The sequence below is a fragment of the Chelonoidis abingdonii genome, chromosome 1, assembly GCF_003597395.2.
Source record: "Chelonoidis abingdonii isolate Lonesome George chromosome 1, CheloAbing_2.0, whole genome shotgun sequence".
Taxonomy (NCBI): Eukaryota; Metazoa; Chordata; order Testudines; family Testudinidae; genus Chelonoidis; species Chelonoidis abingdonii.
In genome coordinates this window covers 108791235-108807862 of record NC_133769.1, presented here as the reverse complement: position 1 = coordinate 108807862, position 16628 = coordinate 108791235, and the positions used below count along the sequence as shown (strand labels likewise).

Genomic DNA, 16628 nt, shown 5'->3' with positions numbered 1-16628 from the left:
GAGAAATGTTGTCTATTACCTACAAAAGAAGGCAGCAAGAAAAAAAGAGGAAACAGAATTTTCAATCCTGCAGCTGCAATTATTTGGCATATTCTAAAGTAAAACATGCAGAAGGAGAACAGCCCAGCATAGCTCGCACTGATACTCATGTACTCTAGTCTGACACTTCAGTGGTCAGAGAAGAAAAAAATTGTTATCCCTCAAACTCCCTCAAATTTTTCATAAAGTATTTAGTCTGAACAGTCAATACACACCAAATGAGTCCATTTTTGTGCTTCATCATAGCAGGAAGTGGACAATAAATCCAAAAGAAAAATAATTTGAAAGATTTTGAGAAGTGTGAGATGGAGGAAGTTAGTGAGAGGAGAACCATTACAGGCCCAAGACAAAAGTCTAAGTAGTATGCTTCACCACCACCACTGGATCAAGTGTCCAATAATAAAAAGTATCCCTAGAAAGCAATTTATTTCCCAAAGGCCTCTTACTAAGGCGAGTAGGTGTTAAAAGTGAAATGCAAAGCTTTTTATGTTTCGAATTATTGTGTGTGCAAGGATGTACAGCTTAACATCCTAAAGGTGACATTTTCAAACCATATTTAGGCACCTAAACAAAAACAGCCTAAATTTCAGGAGTGACAAGCACAGATCTTACTGAAATTAATGGGAGGCACAAGAGCACCTCCAAAAAACAAGGCCACTTTTATTCAGCTACCTATCATTTAAGTGCCTAGCTTTAGATAGCCAGGTTTGAAAATTTTGGCCTAAATCACTAACAGGATAAGAAGAAGTCTTAAAACATAAATAAATGCTATAATGACCTGACTAATGTGTATTTGTATACGCCTTCCATAGGATGGAATCAGAACTGATCAACTAGTCTCATAAGCCCTATGCAGCACAGAGTTGACAGATTCTTCTGAATTCAGATTGCAAACGCTGAAAGAAAGCATTATCAATTCCTGTTTAACATTTGTTCATATTTCAGCTGAGCAGCAGTTACATCAAATTGAGGCCAAACATTTTATTTTTGTAAAGGATACCTTGCTACCATACTAAATTTAACAAAACCACCTCCTATTTTACTGTGCATCACCCCGTAAAAATGAAACATCTGTAAGCTATAATAGGAGATGTAAAAAAAGAAATATTAATAACAAAATGCGCTCATTTACCTCAAGTTGTACTATACATAAACCAGTTCATGACACTGTTGCCAAAAAAAAAAAGTCAGATTTGTTGGCTTGGTTAAGTTCAGCACCAAGGAAGAATCTGTTTAGAAAGCTGCATGATTGCAGTCATTAATATATGTTACTATATTGGACAGCTGTTAATTTTAAAGCCTAACATCCTTGGCATTATTCCATTACTGACATGAAATTTTATTCTGGTAGACTAGGGAAGCAAGAATGCTTCAGCTTTAAGCAGTTAAAAACAGCCACCCCCAATGCGTCACTAAGAGAAAACACATACGATAGTACTCTTCTAGGGCAACATAAGCATGACTTTTTCTACAGAGATATTCTCTGCCTTTGATTAGAAAGAATTTGCAAATGATGAACCAAGGCTTGGAAGACCAGCTGCATTATTTATAAGAAGAGCTGACTCCCAGCAGCCTTAGGGCCAACATATCCTATCAGGAGCTCTGCAAGGCAATAGTGGACATGAAAGGAATGAATTTGAAAGAGAAAAATCATAAAGGGACAGGATACCAAATGTTTACTCCAGTCATCTTACAAATATTTAGCAATATGTTTGGTTTTATTGCAGTTGACATCATCATACCAGTAGAAGTTTCTCATATTACTGAAACATACAGGGCCAGTTCTCAGCTAGTGTAAATCAGTGTAGGTCCACTGAAGTGAACCTTTGACTTCAATTCAGCCATACAGACTTACAGCAGATGAGGATATGGCCCATAGTTTGGAATCACTGGATTCATCTAAATGGAGAAGAGAAAGGACATTTAATTTCAAAATGGTTTATTCTGCAGATCTACTGCAGAAACGCCTATACCAAGCTACACCGACTATTAATATACATACAATGTAAAGTATATAAACAAATAATAATAGTTGCCAGTCATAACTACTCACAATTAGCAAAAATAAATAATCCGATTAAAGAGCTTACCAGAAACCTAGACAGCCACCATTAACATACCATACCATACCATACCCCTTTAATCCACATCACTATCCTCCTTGAAAAAGCCCAGGAAGGTAGAGAAGCCTTGTAAAACCAATTGCTTAGGCTAACAGAGGGATTTGTATCCAGGACCTTGACAGTTAAAATGATGAACTTCTACCATTTAAACCATATGACTAAATAATGTTGCAGAAACTCAAACCTCTTATGTGGACCAGCTACCAGATGGCGACAAAGATCCACATTCTTAAGATAGGTCTTCACTTCAGAGTTAACTCAAGTTACAACATTTGAGTTTCTCCACTTGAGCTAGTCTACCTTGGGTGACAGTAACCACACTGCAAAGGTAACTCTAGCTATACTAAAATTACTGCATGCACACAGGTGTAATGTTACCAGATAGCAACTGTGGCAAAAGACAGGATGGGGGAGGGGGCGTGCGGGTAATAGGAACCTATTAACCCAAAGAGCCCCAAAAACCAGGACTTTCCCTTTCAAAACGGGACATCAGGTCACCCTATGCAGGTGCTGTAATGAGCGAAGTGAGGTGTTAGGTCTTCTGGGGAGCAGCTCATGCAGACTGTCATACCTGAGAACTCTATGCTGACCAGCTGCTCCAAAGCACCAACTGGCGGGACTGCAATGTAACGCAGAACTGGGATGACCAGCAGCGGACACAGAACTTTCACCACCTTCCTGGAGCTGTGTGAAGAGCTTTTCCCAGCACTTTAAAGGCAGGATAAGCAGATGAGACAGGCCGTACTAGTATGGAAGTGTGTTGTTATTGCTCTCTGGAAGCTGGTGACCCCAGACTGATGCAGGTCAGTGGCTAATCAGTTTGGCAACAGGAAGCCAATCATTAGTGCTGTGGTGATGGAGGTTTGCAAAGCAATTATAGCTTTAGTGAATTATAGTTTGGTGAAGACTGGAAACGTTCATGAAATAATAGCAGTCTTCGAGCAAATGCTCCACAAGGACTGCATGACTTCATAAACCAGAAAGCACACTACTCCATTCTTCATTTTTACCATTGTTCAGCTGTCCTTGGCTGACTGCAGAGGGAGGTTCACATGCAACTTCATGGGATGCACAGCCAGGGAGCATGATGCCAGTGCATTCCGGACATTCTGCCTTTTTGAAATTTGACAAGCGGGGACTTTATTCCCACCCAGTGGGATATCAATAGGATGTCTGTGTACTCTGTTACTTTGACAAACCAGCTTATCCTCTATTGCCCTGGCTCATGAAGCCCTGCCCAGATGTGAGGGCATCTGGCAGAAGGTTCATTTATACCATGTGCAGCTGCAGGATGGTGGTACATTTGGCTGACTGATGGTCAGATAATGTTGCCTACAAACCATTTAGACTGCAGCTTCTATAAAGCCATTCATGTCATTGGGGTATGTTGTGTTCTGCACAACATATGTGAGGTTAAGAGGGAATACTTTGGGCAAGACTGGGGCAATGAACGTACTGCTTTACTAGTCTGATACAGGCAGCTGATGCACAGATACAATGTGCATCAGCTAAGGCTGGGCCTGGAAGAGATAGGGAAGTAATGAACTCCTTGGTTTGGAAGGTGAAAATAAGATAGGTAAGCATTTACTGTAATGGACTGCACTTATATGAGAATCACGTGCTTGTATACGTATTGTCAAGCTATGAGAGTATTAAAATCAAAGAAGTGTAGGACTGGAAGGGACCTCATTAGGTCATTTAGTCCAGTCCCCTGCACGCAAGGCAGTTCAATACGGTTCCGCTCTGTCTTGTTCTCAAAGTACTTACACACCAAGGGACTGTACAGCAAAAGATTTTATTGAAGGAGTAACACTGCCAGTGCAGCTGTCAGAAGGCAGTCAAGTGCACAGGGGGTGCAGTACCACATCCTGTGTAATGAAATTGCATGTCGTCAGAGTACTTGCTGTCACTCTGCTGTGCCTGCACAGGGCAGTGTGCACAGGGTACAGCTGACATGTGCTCTCCCTCCCATCTATGGACTGGGTTATCCCTTATGCAGAGGTCACTGGCTGCAGGATATGTTAGTGTGGAGGGGAGGCAACAGCAGAAGGCTGACTTGGACAGGATCCAGACCCAAGTTGTACTGAAACCTGCTGACCATCAGTTCCAGCATGTGCTCTGACAGATCCCTCTACTCATGGTCCTGCTCCCTCACGGTACAATCATGGGTGATGTCATCTGCAGCCACCTTCTTCCTCTCCAGCACCCCTCAGCTGCAGCCTGGTTCTGCTAGTCCTGTTCTATGATCTCCCTAGGAGCTCAAAAAGGCAGTCTCATCTACGGACAAAGTCCCTGTGCAGCAGGTTGTCCTTTATCCTTTTCCTTTTGCTTCAGAGGTTCTGGACCCTGGTGTTCACTGTCAGTGGTCTCCTAGGTGGATGTCTCACCTGCACTGGGGCAGATGGTCCTGAAAAACAATACATTATTTTTCTGCCCAGAGGGGGAAAAAAAGAAAAGTTTCTCCCCTTTTAACTTCACACCGAGGGAAAAGTCACAACTTTTACCTCCTTGGCATTCATTGTCCTCCATCAGGGCCGGCTTTAGGCCAATTCAGCCAATTCCCCTGAATCGAGCCCTGCCCCCAAGAGGGCCCAAGCCCAAGCCCCAGTATGGCATACGGGCAAGAGCCGGTGTGCTGTACTGAAGTGGCCTGGCTTCCTCAGGGGGCAATTTAAAGGGCCTGGGGCTCCCAGCAGGGGCTGGAGCCCCAGACCCTTTAAATTGCCACCAGAGCCCCACTGCTGGAGCCCTGGGGTAGGACTGCGGGGCTCTGGGAGCTATTTAAAAAGTTCAGAGCTCCCCTTGCTTCTACTGCCCCGGCCCTTCAAATAGCTGCTGGAGCCCCACCGCTTCCCCAGGGCTCCTGTGGCTATTTAAAGGGTTGGGGCAGTAGAAGCAGGGGAGCCCCAGGCCCCTTAAATAGCCCCCGAGCCCCAGGCTGCTGCTGCTACCCTGGGGGGAGGGAGGAGGAAGGAGCACTCACCGTACAGGGTGATCTGTACCTGCACCCCCACCCGTAGCCAGCCTCTGCTGCACTCTCTGCCCGCACCAGCCCTGCACCCCCTGCCCTGCCTGCACCAGGTCATCTGCAGCCGGCCCCGCACCCCCTGCCTGCAGCCAGCCCATCTCCAGCCAGCTCTGCACCCCCTGCCCGCACCTGCCACGCACCCCCTGCCCTGTCTCCAGCGAACCCCTGCCACATCCCCCTGTCTGAAGCCAGCCAGTCCTGCACTTCTTTGTCTCCAGCCCTGCCAACCTATGCTGCACCCAGCTGTGGCCCCGCCTGAAGCCAGCCAGCCCACCCCACACACCCTTGTCTCCAGCCAGCCCCGTACCCCTTGCCCTGCCTGCAGCCAGATCCTACCTCCAGTCAGCCCCTATCCTGCCTCCAGCCGGCCTCACGTCCACTGGTGCCCTGCAGTTCGCAGGGCAGTAACCCTGCACACCTGCTTCAATGAGGGGGGCAGGGAGCAGCTGGGACCCACACATGTGCACACCCTAGGGTGACCAGACATCAAGTGTGAAAAATCGGGACAGAGGTGGGTGGTAATAGGATCCTATATAAGAAAAAGACCCAAAAATTGGGGCTCTCTCTATAAAATCGGGACATCTGGTCACCCTAGCATACCCCCAGGGAGTGGTGGGGACCCACACATGTGAAACAGAGCTCACTTCTAGTTCAGGTCCATCTTTTTAAAAAAGAACTTTAGGTAGGGTTAACATACAGCTGTATTTTCCTGGACATGTCAGGCTTTTTGGTTCTTAAATCACCATCCGGCAGGAAGATACGGACGTATGGTAACCCTATTGGTACAAAAAATACATACTGTGGCACATCCCTTAAATCAGAACTTTTTATAGGGAACCAGTTGCTAAGAAATGAAAGGGGTTTTTTTTATGTTTGTTTGTTTTTTAAGTCACCCCTGCCGGGGCCCCGCCAAAAATGCACTTCCTAAAGCCGGCCCTGTCCTCCATCTTTGCATTTCTCTACTCTGAAGCTGCTCAGTTCCAGCGTTCCCTCCCCTACCCCCTGACAATGGCAAATGCTTTATACAGTCACACAATTTTTTTTATTTCATTTTTTAAAAGGGGGGTTAGCGACTTGGGTGTGCGAGGGACAGGCCTGGGACGACAGAACATTAACCCCATGACAGTACTGTTATTGCAAACTGTGCCGGCAATGGAAGAGGTGAACCTGTCTGAGATCACTGATCAGGTGTTCCAGGACTCCGGAAGATAACCACCTATCTATGCTAGGAAGCTGCTTCATCATCTGGCGAGTGATGGGCAGACTTATGACTGGGGACTAGTGAACTAATCTGGGACAATATAAACAGGATGCTGAACTAGAGGCAGTAAAACAGAACTATCACAGATGTGACTTTGCAATCTACCCCCTTCCACTCTGGCAGCCAGACCACAGACCAATATTTCCAAGAGACTTTGCAAGTGCTCTGGATTTAATACTGACAAAGACCATGCAATGGACTTATTTCCTAGGCTAGTGTTTTGTGTTTTTTAAAGCTTTGGCTGCCTCCAAAAACATAACGCTAGGGTAGTGAGAGAAAAAACACATTGCCATACACGCATTCTGCAGACATGTTCGTCTCACACCCATTGCTGTGTCTGCAACCATTGCTTGGCTTGTATTAATAGCCACAGTTTTGCACACCTGCAGGGGTGTGCACCACAAAAAAATCACTGCTTGCATGTTTAAAATCTTGTTCCCCCATGCAGTATTCATCTTGGACTGTACATGTCCAGTTGGATGATATTTCTGCCCTTATCCCTCAAGTGAACCTGAAACCAGTATAACATAAAAGCCTGCCCTCCAGCACCCAACACCCCCCATACGTAATAGCGATTGGTCCTAAACAGACAACATCATATCCCCCCAGCCATAACAAAGGCAAGTCACTCACTCCCTTACCCAACCGAGGTGATGCTGGTTCCTCTGCAGCATTCTCCCCAGTGCGTTTCTCCATCTCCTCCCCAAACATGTCCTAGAAATACTGAATGAGGTCAGACTGGCTGTGCATGGATGTGGCAAACATCTGCTCTGCCTCAACTGAGATTGCTGTGGCTGGGGCTAACCCTGGCTCCCGTTGCTCCTCTGAGCCCACGCACATTCCAGGGGGCCCTTAAGGTGTCTGGGGTGTACTTGGGCTCCATGGCTGGGACACTGCTGAACACCCAGTGCAGCTCCTCAGAGAATGGGGACATTCTAGTGGAATCATCAGGCTAGGACTTGTGGTTCTTTGCCTGGCAGTACAGGTTCTTCATGAATTTTATCTTCTCTAGTCCAGTGAAGCCCATCTTCAATGAGCTTACTGGAGGTAGCATAATAAGACTTTTGATGTCTGGTCCTGGATCTGAAGCCATTCTGATTGGCCTCACACCACAGGGTCCACAAGGCCAGCTAGATGCATGCTTAGGATGCTTTACCAGATGCCATCTGATCTGAAGAAGTGCAGAAAGCTGCGTGCTAAGGCAGTGTCTGAAAAGCAAAGCAGGCTATTTATACTGACTGGAGGTAACTTTCAGTCCTGAACCAGGGAGCAGGTAGGTAAACACAACAAAGGTCCCAAGGGAAATTCTAGGACAGCATTAGAGTCCTGTCAGCACTCAAGCAGACTCTAGCTGCATCCAGGCAGCATGCAGTAGCTTGAGCATCAGCAGCACTCATTCTTCAACCAATACCCTGACAGGCCAGCTATCTTGAGTTTAAAACGTCATTGCGCACGAGCTAGAAATTTGTGAGAGCAGACAGAAACAAAACTTAAGTTATAACTCAAGATAACTTTGCAGCAAAGACAAACCTTTCATATGGGTTGCACTTGCAACACAACTTGCTAGTCAACACACTTGAGATTTATCCAATCAAGGGAGGCTTTGCTAGACTGTATAAAATTGTACAGTTGTAGGGCCAGTTTCTCTTTAAACAATGTTTATAAGGAAAGCATGAAGGCTTGAGGAGTTAATACTATCCCAGATTCAAATGATAACTGAGTAACTAACTCCCTTTGTGACCTTGGGGCAAGCTGCTGGATCTTCTTGTGCCTCAAGCTATGTCTTCATTGCAGTTAAATTGATGTATACACTCAGATTAACACAGAGTTGTGTTAACTTGATCTTTAGCTTACCCCCTCTGCAACAGGCCAGGAACATCAAGTTACAAGCACCACTACACTCAAGTTAAGGGTTTGCGTACGTGGACGGGAATCAAGTTACTATAACTCAAGTTAACTAGGCAGTTAAGACAAGCCTTCAGCCACCCAGGAAAGCTGGGAAAATTAAAAAAGAAATCTTGCACAGAATGAGATGTTGCATCTGTGCTGAGCTATTATGATTAAATTAACAGAAAGCTGGAGAAAAACTCTTTGTTTATAAAACTTGGTTTGCTGAATGGACAACCCTGAGTATAAACAGCAGATGTTTTGAATATTCTTCAAAATATTCAGTAGAGTCAACAATAATAGTTAAGAATGAAAGAAAGCTAAGCCAGTAATTCTTAAGGTAAACAGAAATACACCCAAAATGCTAAGCTGAGCTGGCCCCAAAGAGTTACTGTTAGCATTACTATGTTAATTACCATTAGTCTCAAAATGTAACATCCCAAAACAAAAATACAATTAAACCCTATGTAAATTAAACTGTAAATTAAACTTTACTCAGTCTTTAGGGGCCAGATTCTTCCACCATTACATAACAATGGTAATTATTTCAAATTTTAGAGTATCTGATTGTGCAGAGACTAAAGTCAGCATTGTGTCTGCCACCCAAAAAAACTACTTCTAGGGTCTGTCAAAGAATTTTTTTAAAAGGGGTACTTTTTGCTTAATGCAGCCTTTAATATAAGTCCCAATTTACACTCATTTTTTAGCCCTGGGAACCATGTTGAAACTTTATATAAAGATGACAAGTAATTCTTCTGCTCTACTCCGGCGCTTAGGCCTCAACTGGAGTATTGTGTCCAGTTCTGGGCACCACATTTCAGGAAAAATGTGGAAAATTGGAGAAAGTCCAGACAAGAGCAACAAAAATGATTAAAGGTCTAGAAAACATGAACTATGAAGGAAGACTGAAAAAATTGGGTTTGTTTAGTCTGGAGAAGAGATGACTGGGGGGGACATGATAACAGTTTTCAAGTACATAAAAAGTTATTACAAGGAAGAGGGAGAAGAATTGTTTTTCTTAATCTTTGAGGATAGGACAAGAACAACGGGCTTAAATTGCTGCAAGGGAGGTTTAGAAGGACTTTAGGAAAAATTTTCTAACTGTGAGGGTAGTTAAGAACTGAAATAAATGGCCAAGGGAAGGTGTGGAATCTCCATCGTTGTCTAATCTGCTCTTAAAAATCTCCAAACACCTGTCAGGGATTGTCTAAATAATACTTAGTCCTGCCATGGGTGCAGGGGACTACTGGACTAGATAACCTCTCGAGGTCCTATGATTCCCATACTTGATTTGCGCCCCAACCTGGAGGGGGTCTAAGCCTTTAAAACAAACAAAAAACAAAAACACAAACTTCAACATCACAGAGGAGAGAGGGAAAAACACTACTGAATATCCCAGACTTACCTATCTGTAGACTTAAATATGACATTTAACAACTTAAAATTATTTCCTATGTTCTTCAGCCTACCAAGTCTTGAGTTCAGGATTCCACATTTTCCTGAAAGCACTGATATCACTAAAACATAAATGAGCACAAGCTATGGAGAAGGCTCCCTGCCTTGTTTTAACTGCTTGGGATGTTATCAGCTGGCACTGGAGAAAGACAGAGCCCTGAACTGATATTTTAGACAGTATAAGCTTTTCAGTTCACCTTTCGATATTAATCTATGCAGATTATTAAATCCACTATAATTCAAGTGGATTTAAACAGGTGGGGGAGCTCTCAACACAGCAGCCAATATAGAGAGTGAGCTGTGGGGGAGCACTGCTTATCCAAGTCAGAGAGGAAGGCGCGCTTCCCTAAATCTGTCACATTACAAAAATATAAGTAACTATTCATGTTACACTTGCACTAAAAATGCAAGAAAAGATGTTTTATGTATACGGTATTCCTGTTTAACCTCAAACAAAATTCCTCTGTGCTTTAGAATCACCAGGTTTTTGTGTTTTTAATTATTTTATATAGGAAAATTAAAAACAAAAACAAAAAGCACACCACGCTATAGCATTATACTAAGCAAAGAACATACAGATTTGGTACCACTTACCTCCAGTTCTACTGATCGCCTGAACTGAACTCTCAGCACTTCTTTGATGGAATCACTGACATTTTCTAGCACAGCTCTGCGGGCCAGCACTGGAAATTAACGAGAGTCAGTAAGTACATTTTAGCTTCATCTATGGTGCTTTGGTTCAATGTTGCATTTTCAGTTTGATGCATGACAAAGCAGGTAATGAGGTCGAGTGTGTTGAAGGCATAAGACAGGGAGAAGATGCAGAAAAAATGCAATTATACCCTGAAAAGGTGACTCTATAAATAGCTTCATGGATTCTGTGGTTATTTTCTCTCAACTTTTTCCACATCAAATTTGTTCATCTGCTAGTAAAAACAATTACTTTTGTAACAGATGGACTAGAAATTCAAACTGGATCTGAAAGGCAAACTGCGTTCTTTTTTATCTGAGCACTTGTAATAAAGATTCTGCTGTTGTAATACAGTTAACAATTCTGTAGATGATGCATAAGCCAGAATAGAATGCAAATCACTGTCCAATAATTGTGTTGGATATACACTACAAATAGGCATTTAAAAAAAAACCCAATGTTATTTTTGTTAAAAAAAAAAGCAGCAAGCAAACACTTCATTGATTACACATGGAGGCAGACTGTTGAATACGAAGGTAGTTTAAAAACACTCACAGGTGCATTGCTAACCATAACCGCACTTTAACTTATGAATGTGATTACTGAAAGCAACTGTAAAATGGCATCTTGGTGTTTTGTATTTATTCTCTATCAAATATTTGCATAGTAAAACTGCTCTGTTTACAAGTCCTCCCCCCTCGTCCCTTCCCCCCACAATCTTTCTTAACATTAGCACAGCCAACTCACCCTCGTATCTGGAAAAAAAATGAAACTCTGTTCATCAAACGCACACATTCTGACCACAAAACTTAAATGGACATTTTTCCTTGATTGACATCAAATATGGCTCCTTCACAACTGTAGTATATTAGCTTGGCAGTAACAAGGCAACTTTCTTTTTAATATACAAAGTCACTTTTCTGATCATAACCACACCAAGTCCAACTAAAATAATCCAAATACAGGTATGTAGCTCATTTTCACATGGCAAAATAAAATGTTAAAGATATTTAGAAAAACTGACTTTAGCTTCACATGTTCTAAAGTTTATTTTAAATTATGGCATTTATAAACAGTCCCAATATCTTCAAAGAGAAACTTATTCCAACATGTTATTAAAAGACTCTGCAAAATAGTTGTGAGAATACTATAAATTTAACACCAAAATTATAAAGGAGCTGAAATTAAGCCTATATGTATGCATGATCAATTTTAAAGCACCATTTGCACTCCACTTGTGCACAAGGGACAGGTTTTGCACAGCTTAATTTTATAATTTGTATGAGCAAGGGATACAAACCAAGCTGTATGCATGGAAATATAGGCTGAGTTTTGAAAATCTGGCCCTTCCTAACAACTACATGTAAACAAGTCTGTAGGTTAACACTTAGTAATCTACATTCCATGCTGTGTTCCTTTCAAATGTTCATTGGGCGCCCACACAGGTGTAATTTAAATGATAAGATTAGCATTAGAAGGTGATGTTCATTTGTGATTTGGGGGGGGGGGGAGAGAATGGGGAGTAGTTTTGAAATAATTTTAAAGAAAAAAATTGAAATAAAGTTAGCAATATCTTACCAGCCATGATTAAGTAAGTATCGGGAACAGTGATGTCACAAACATATGGTTGTCGGGTTGTGGTCATGGCAGAGGTGACAGTAATAGCTTCCGATGGAGTCGTGGCCACTACAGCAGTAGAAGGGAATGAGGAAGTACTTGAGCTGCTCTCAGTAGTTGTAAGATGGCCAACTATGCTACTATTGGTGGTAGCAGTAGCACTTGTTCTATTGGTAACTTCAGTTACATTAGTTTTTGTTTGTGTGCCAAATTCAGTGGAAGTGTTTATGGATGGAGGCAGCTGTGTAGGTACAAATGATGTGACCACAGAAACTGACTCTGTAGGTGAAGCGGTAATGCTGTTCACATCTGTATGCAACAAGAGCGTATATGGATTTGTTGTAAAATGTGCTGTACTAGCAGTTGCCTTGGAAGGAGATGTCAAAAGCAATGTGTGGTTAGCAGTAGCACCAGTAACCTCATCTGAAGCTGTAACAGTCGAGAGAAGGGATGAAGATATGCTTAAGACAGGAGTTGTCTGAAAGGTGGTAAACCATGAGGTCAAGTGTGTTTCATCAACCAAGATATTGCTGGTGAGAATAGATTCTGAGTCAGAAATGGACAGCACCAGTGTAGGAACTGCTGATTCAAGGGAGAAGAGTGAAGACTCTAACTGAGAGGTAGCTTCTGTGACAATTGAGGTAAATGAAACTTCAGAATCCATTAGCAAGACTGATGTTCCTTCTAGTAATATGGAAGAGTAAGAGTAAAAACTTGATGATATTACTTCAGGATTGTGTGTGTTTGGAACAGAAAATGTATTTGAATAAAGGTATGAAGTCTGCCAAGGAGAGAGATGAGAAACCTCTATGCTTGTGCTGTCAGTTGCAGGAAACTCAGTTGAATCCCAACTAGAGGAATCATCAAAAACTACCGATGGCCCCAGCAGTGTAGGGAAGACCTGAGGTAATAGTGTTGATAAATCACTTGGCATTCTTGAATAAAAGGTGGATAAAGATGACCAACTGCTAGGTCCAGAGAGAAATGGTGTTGATAAAAGGTTGGATGAAAAATCTGAAATATTTATAGATGATTTGTCTGTTGAAACACTTGCAGGTGTTCTGTCAAGCAAAAGTACAGATTCTGAGGGCATAAATTCAGGTGATTCCAGCAGGCCTGTATGTTTGATTGTAACTGACGATACATTCTCACTTGTGGTAAACACAGATTCAAGGAGAATGCTGGTGATATCAGAAGGTTTTGCTCTAATACCAGATGTTAAAACAACAGTTTCAGTAATAGGGACGGGGAATTGAACAGAAGTGATATCCAATGATATTCCCTCAGAGGGCTGTCTGTAGGAAGGAAATATTGTTGTACTCATTATGTTAAGACCAACGTCCACACTGTTTGAAAAAAACAAGTTTGATTCAGAGACTTCTATAAGTCTTGAAGAAAATGAAACTACAGGTCTTGATGGAAAAGTAGTATCAAAGATTTCAGGAGTTGACTCCTCCAGTTCATACAAGTCAGTAACTACAGTAAGTGGAGTAATGCCTTTTTCCCCAGAGGCTGTGAATGACAATGTTTCAATATAATCACCTGAACCCACATCATGTTCTGTGTGTCCTGCTGAAAAGACTTGTTCTGGTGGAACTGAGGCAAAGTCACAGTACGAACATGAAGCATATGGTCTAGTGAAAGGCACTGGGCTTATGAACTCACTGAAGAGCTCAGCTTGAGTTGGTATTTCTAAACTGCCAGGCAAATTTGGTGTTGTACTGGAGGATTTATGGGAAAACACATGTGTAAACAAGTCATCAGTAACAAAAGTATCAGAGTCAGTGGAACCAGCAGCTGAGTGAACTGGGAAAGACACATATGGAAGACTAATTGAAAACAAAGCAGGCTCCATGCTGGTTACCAAAACAAGTGCTGCCCTAGAAATGCTTGCAACAGAAAAGGTCCTTAGATCCAAAGTTTCTGTTGCATCACTATTCACATCAGGATAAGCTTCAGTGTATTGATCAGTACTTTTTGCCAAAGCATCTGGCATAACTTGGCTATCCTCATTCAGCTGTCTCGTAAGAACAGAGGACTCTTCTGAAGTAGTATCAAAAGGCAAAAACAGTGAGGAATCTGAACTAGATGCATAGCTTCCATCTACATTTCCCACCAGTCCAACCACCACCTCTGACGTAGTGGAACTTAAATAAATATCTGTATTTGTGGGGTACAATAGCAAGTCTCTGCTTGTAGTCGGAATTATACCATCTGGAGCAAAAGGCTTCAATTGTGTGAAAGCACGACTGTGACCAGAGGCAGCACGTGATGTTGTCATTTGTTGTGCTGTTTTCATTTCATCATATGGCAACAAAAGGACAGATAATGAAGGTGTTAGCAACACAGCTTCTAAGGTTTCTCTTGGTGGCTCTACTGAATTATCTGAACGATACTCCACTGTAACAGACTTTAGTGAAGGAGTCCACTGTTCATTCAGAAAGGAGCTAATCAATCCATCATCACTTAAAAATGCTTCATTGCTAGTTACTGTGACATCTCTCACTGGCATAGTTCTTCCTTCTGAACTTCTGCTCATTCTTTCTTGGTCAAATGAAGTCACATCAAAGGGAGTGGTGAGTGACGATAAAACCACATGAAGAAAATTATTTTCCTGGGGTTCTACTGTGCTTTGTGTTAAGGCCATGTGTGCTATGCTGCCTACTGTACTTTGATGTAGTTCAGATCTCACTGAGAGTAAGGAAAGATTTTGCTGCTCCAAGGATACACCATCTGAAAAATAAAAGACAAAAGTTTTATTACAGTAATACATTCCATGAGCTTAACGTTAAGCTCTTCCCAATCCACATCTGACTCAGCATAGCAATGATCTAGCTCAGGGATCGACAACCTTTGGCATGCGGCTTGCCAGGGTAAGCACTCTGGCAGGCTGGGCCAGTTTGTTTTACCGTCCGCGTAAGCAGGTTCAGCCGATCGCAGCTTCCAGTGGCTGCGGTTTGCTCCTCCAGGCCAATGGAGGCTGCGCTAACCCGCGGCCAGCACATCTTTCAGCCTGCACCACTTCCCGACGCCCCTATTGGCCTGGAGCGACGAACCATGGCCAGTGGGAGCCACGATCGGCCCAACCTGTGGACAACCCATGGCAGCAGGTAAACAAACCGGCCCGGCCTACCAGGGTGCTTACCCTGGCGAGCCACGTGCCAAAGGTTGCCGATCCCTGGTCCAGCTAAACCCACCAAACTGATAGGATTTTTAAAGAGACAGGGTGGGTGAGGTAATATCTGTTATTGGACAAACTTCTGTCGGTGAAAGAGACAAGCTTTTGAGCAACACTTAGCCAGGAGTGGCGCCAGGGTTTTTGGCGCCGTAAGCGGGGGTTCTTCTGCGCCCCCGGTCGTTGGTGGCAATTCTGCAGTGGGGGGAGTCCTTCCACGCTCCTGGTCTTCAGGGCACTTTGGTGGCGAGTCCCGGAGCGAGTGAAGGACCCGCCGCAGAATTGCCGCCGAAGACCCGGAGTGTGGAAGGACCCCCCCACTGCCGAATTGCTGCCAAGGGTGGCAAAATGCCACCCCCCCAAATCCTAGCGCCCTAGGCGACCGCCTAGGTCACCTAAATGGAAGCCCCGGCCCTGCACGTAGCTCTTCTTCAGGTTTGTGTAACTCAAAAGCTTGTCTCTCTCACTGACAGAAGGTGGTTCAGTAAAAGATATTACATCACCCACCTTGTCTGTCTAATAACCCAGGACCAACAGGGCTACAAAAACACTGCAAACAGGATCTTGAAAGGCAGTAGCTTTATTTTCAACTGCCTTTTTCATATACTATAATATGCGCCAGCTACATACTAAGTATATAAAATGAATAAAAAGGCACAATACAGAGTGAATTTGATGACAATATATACCTTCAGACCAGTGGCACCGCTATGGGCACCCGCATGGCCCCACAATATGCCAACATTTTTATGGCTGACCTGGAACAATGCTTCCTCAGCTCTCGTGCACTCACGCCCCTTCTCTACCTATGCTACATTGATGACAACTTCATCATCTGGACCCATGGGAAGGAGACACTGGAAAAATTCCACCACAATTTCAACAGCTTCCACCCCACCATCAACCTCAGCCTGGACCAGTCTACAAGGAAAGTCCATTTCCTAGACACCACAATGCAAATAAGTGACGGCCACATTAACAACACCCTATACCGAAAACCCATCGACCACTATGCCTACCTTCATGCCTCCAGCTTCCATCTCGGATACACCACACAATCCACTGTCTACAGCCAAGCACTGAGGTACAACCGCATCTGCTCTAACCCCCCCGCGACCAACACCTACAAAATCTTCACCAAGCACTCTCAAAACTATGATACCCGCACGAGGAAATAAGGAAAAAGATCAACAGAGCCAGATGTGCACCCACAAGCCTCCTACTGCACAACAAGCCCAAGAAAGAAACCAACAGGATTCCACTGGCCATCACATACAGACCCCAGCTAAAACCCCTCCAACGCATCATCAGGGATCTACAACCCATCCTGGACAATGATCCCACACTTTCAC

The 16628-nt window shown here is 43.5% G+C and overlaps 1 protein-coding gene across 2 annotated transcripts in view; it reads right to left on the bottom strand.

Moving 5' to 3' along the window:
- Positions 1-16628, bottom strand: part of KIAA1549 (KIAA1549 ortholog) — a 213815-nt gene that overhangs the window by 89882 nt on the left and 107305 nt on the right. For both annotated transcript variants that reach the window (XM_032781967.2, XM_075068954.1), the window contains exons 2-3: positions 12063-14834; positions 10388-10476 (exon numbers count right to left, since the gene is read on the bottom strand). In XM_032781967.2, the coding sequence (XP_032637858.1) occupies positions 10388-10476; positions 12063-14834 (2861 nt within the window). The remainder of the gene's footprint in view (positions 1-10387; positions 10477-12062; positions 14835-16628) is intronic.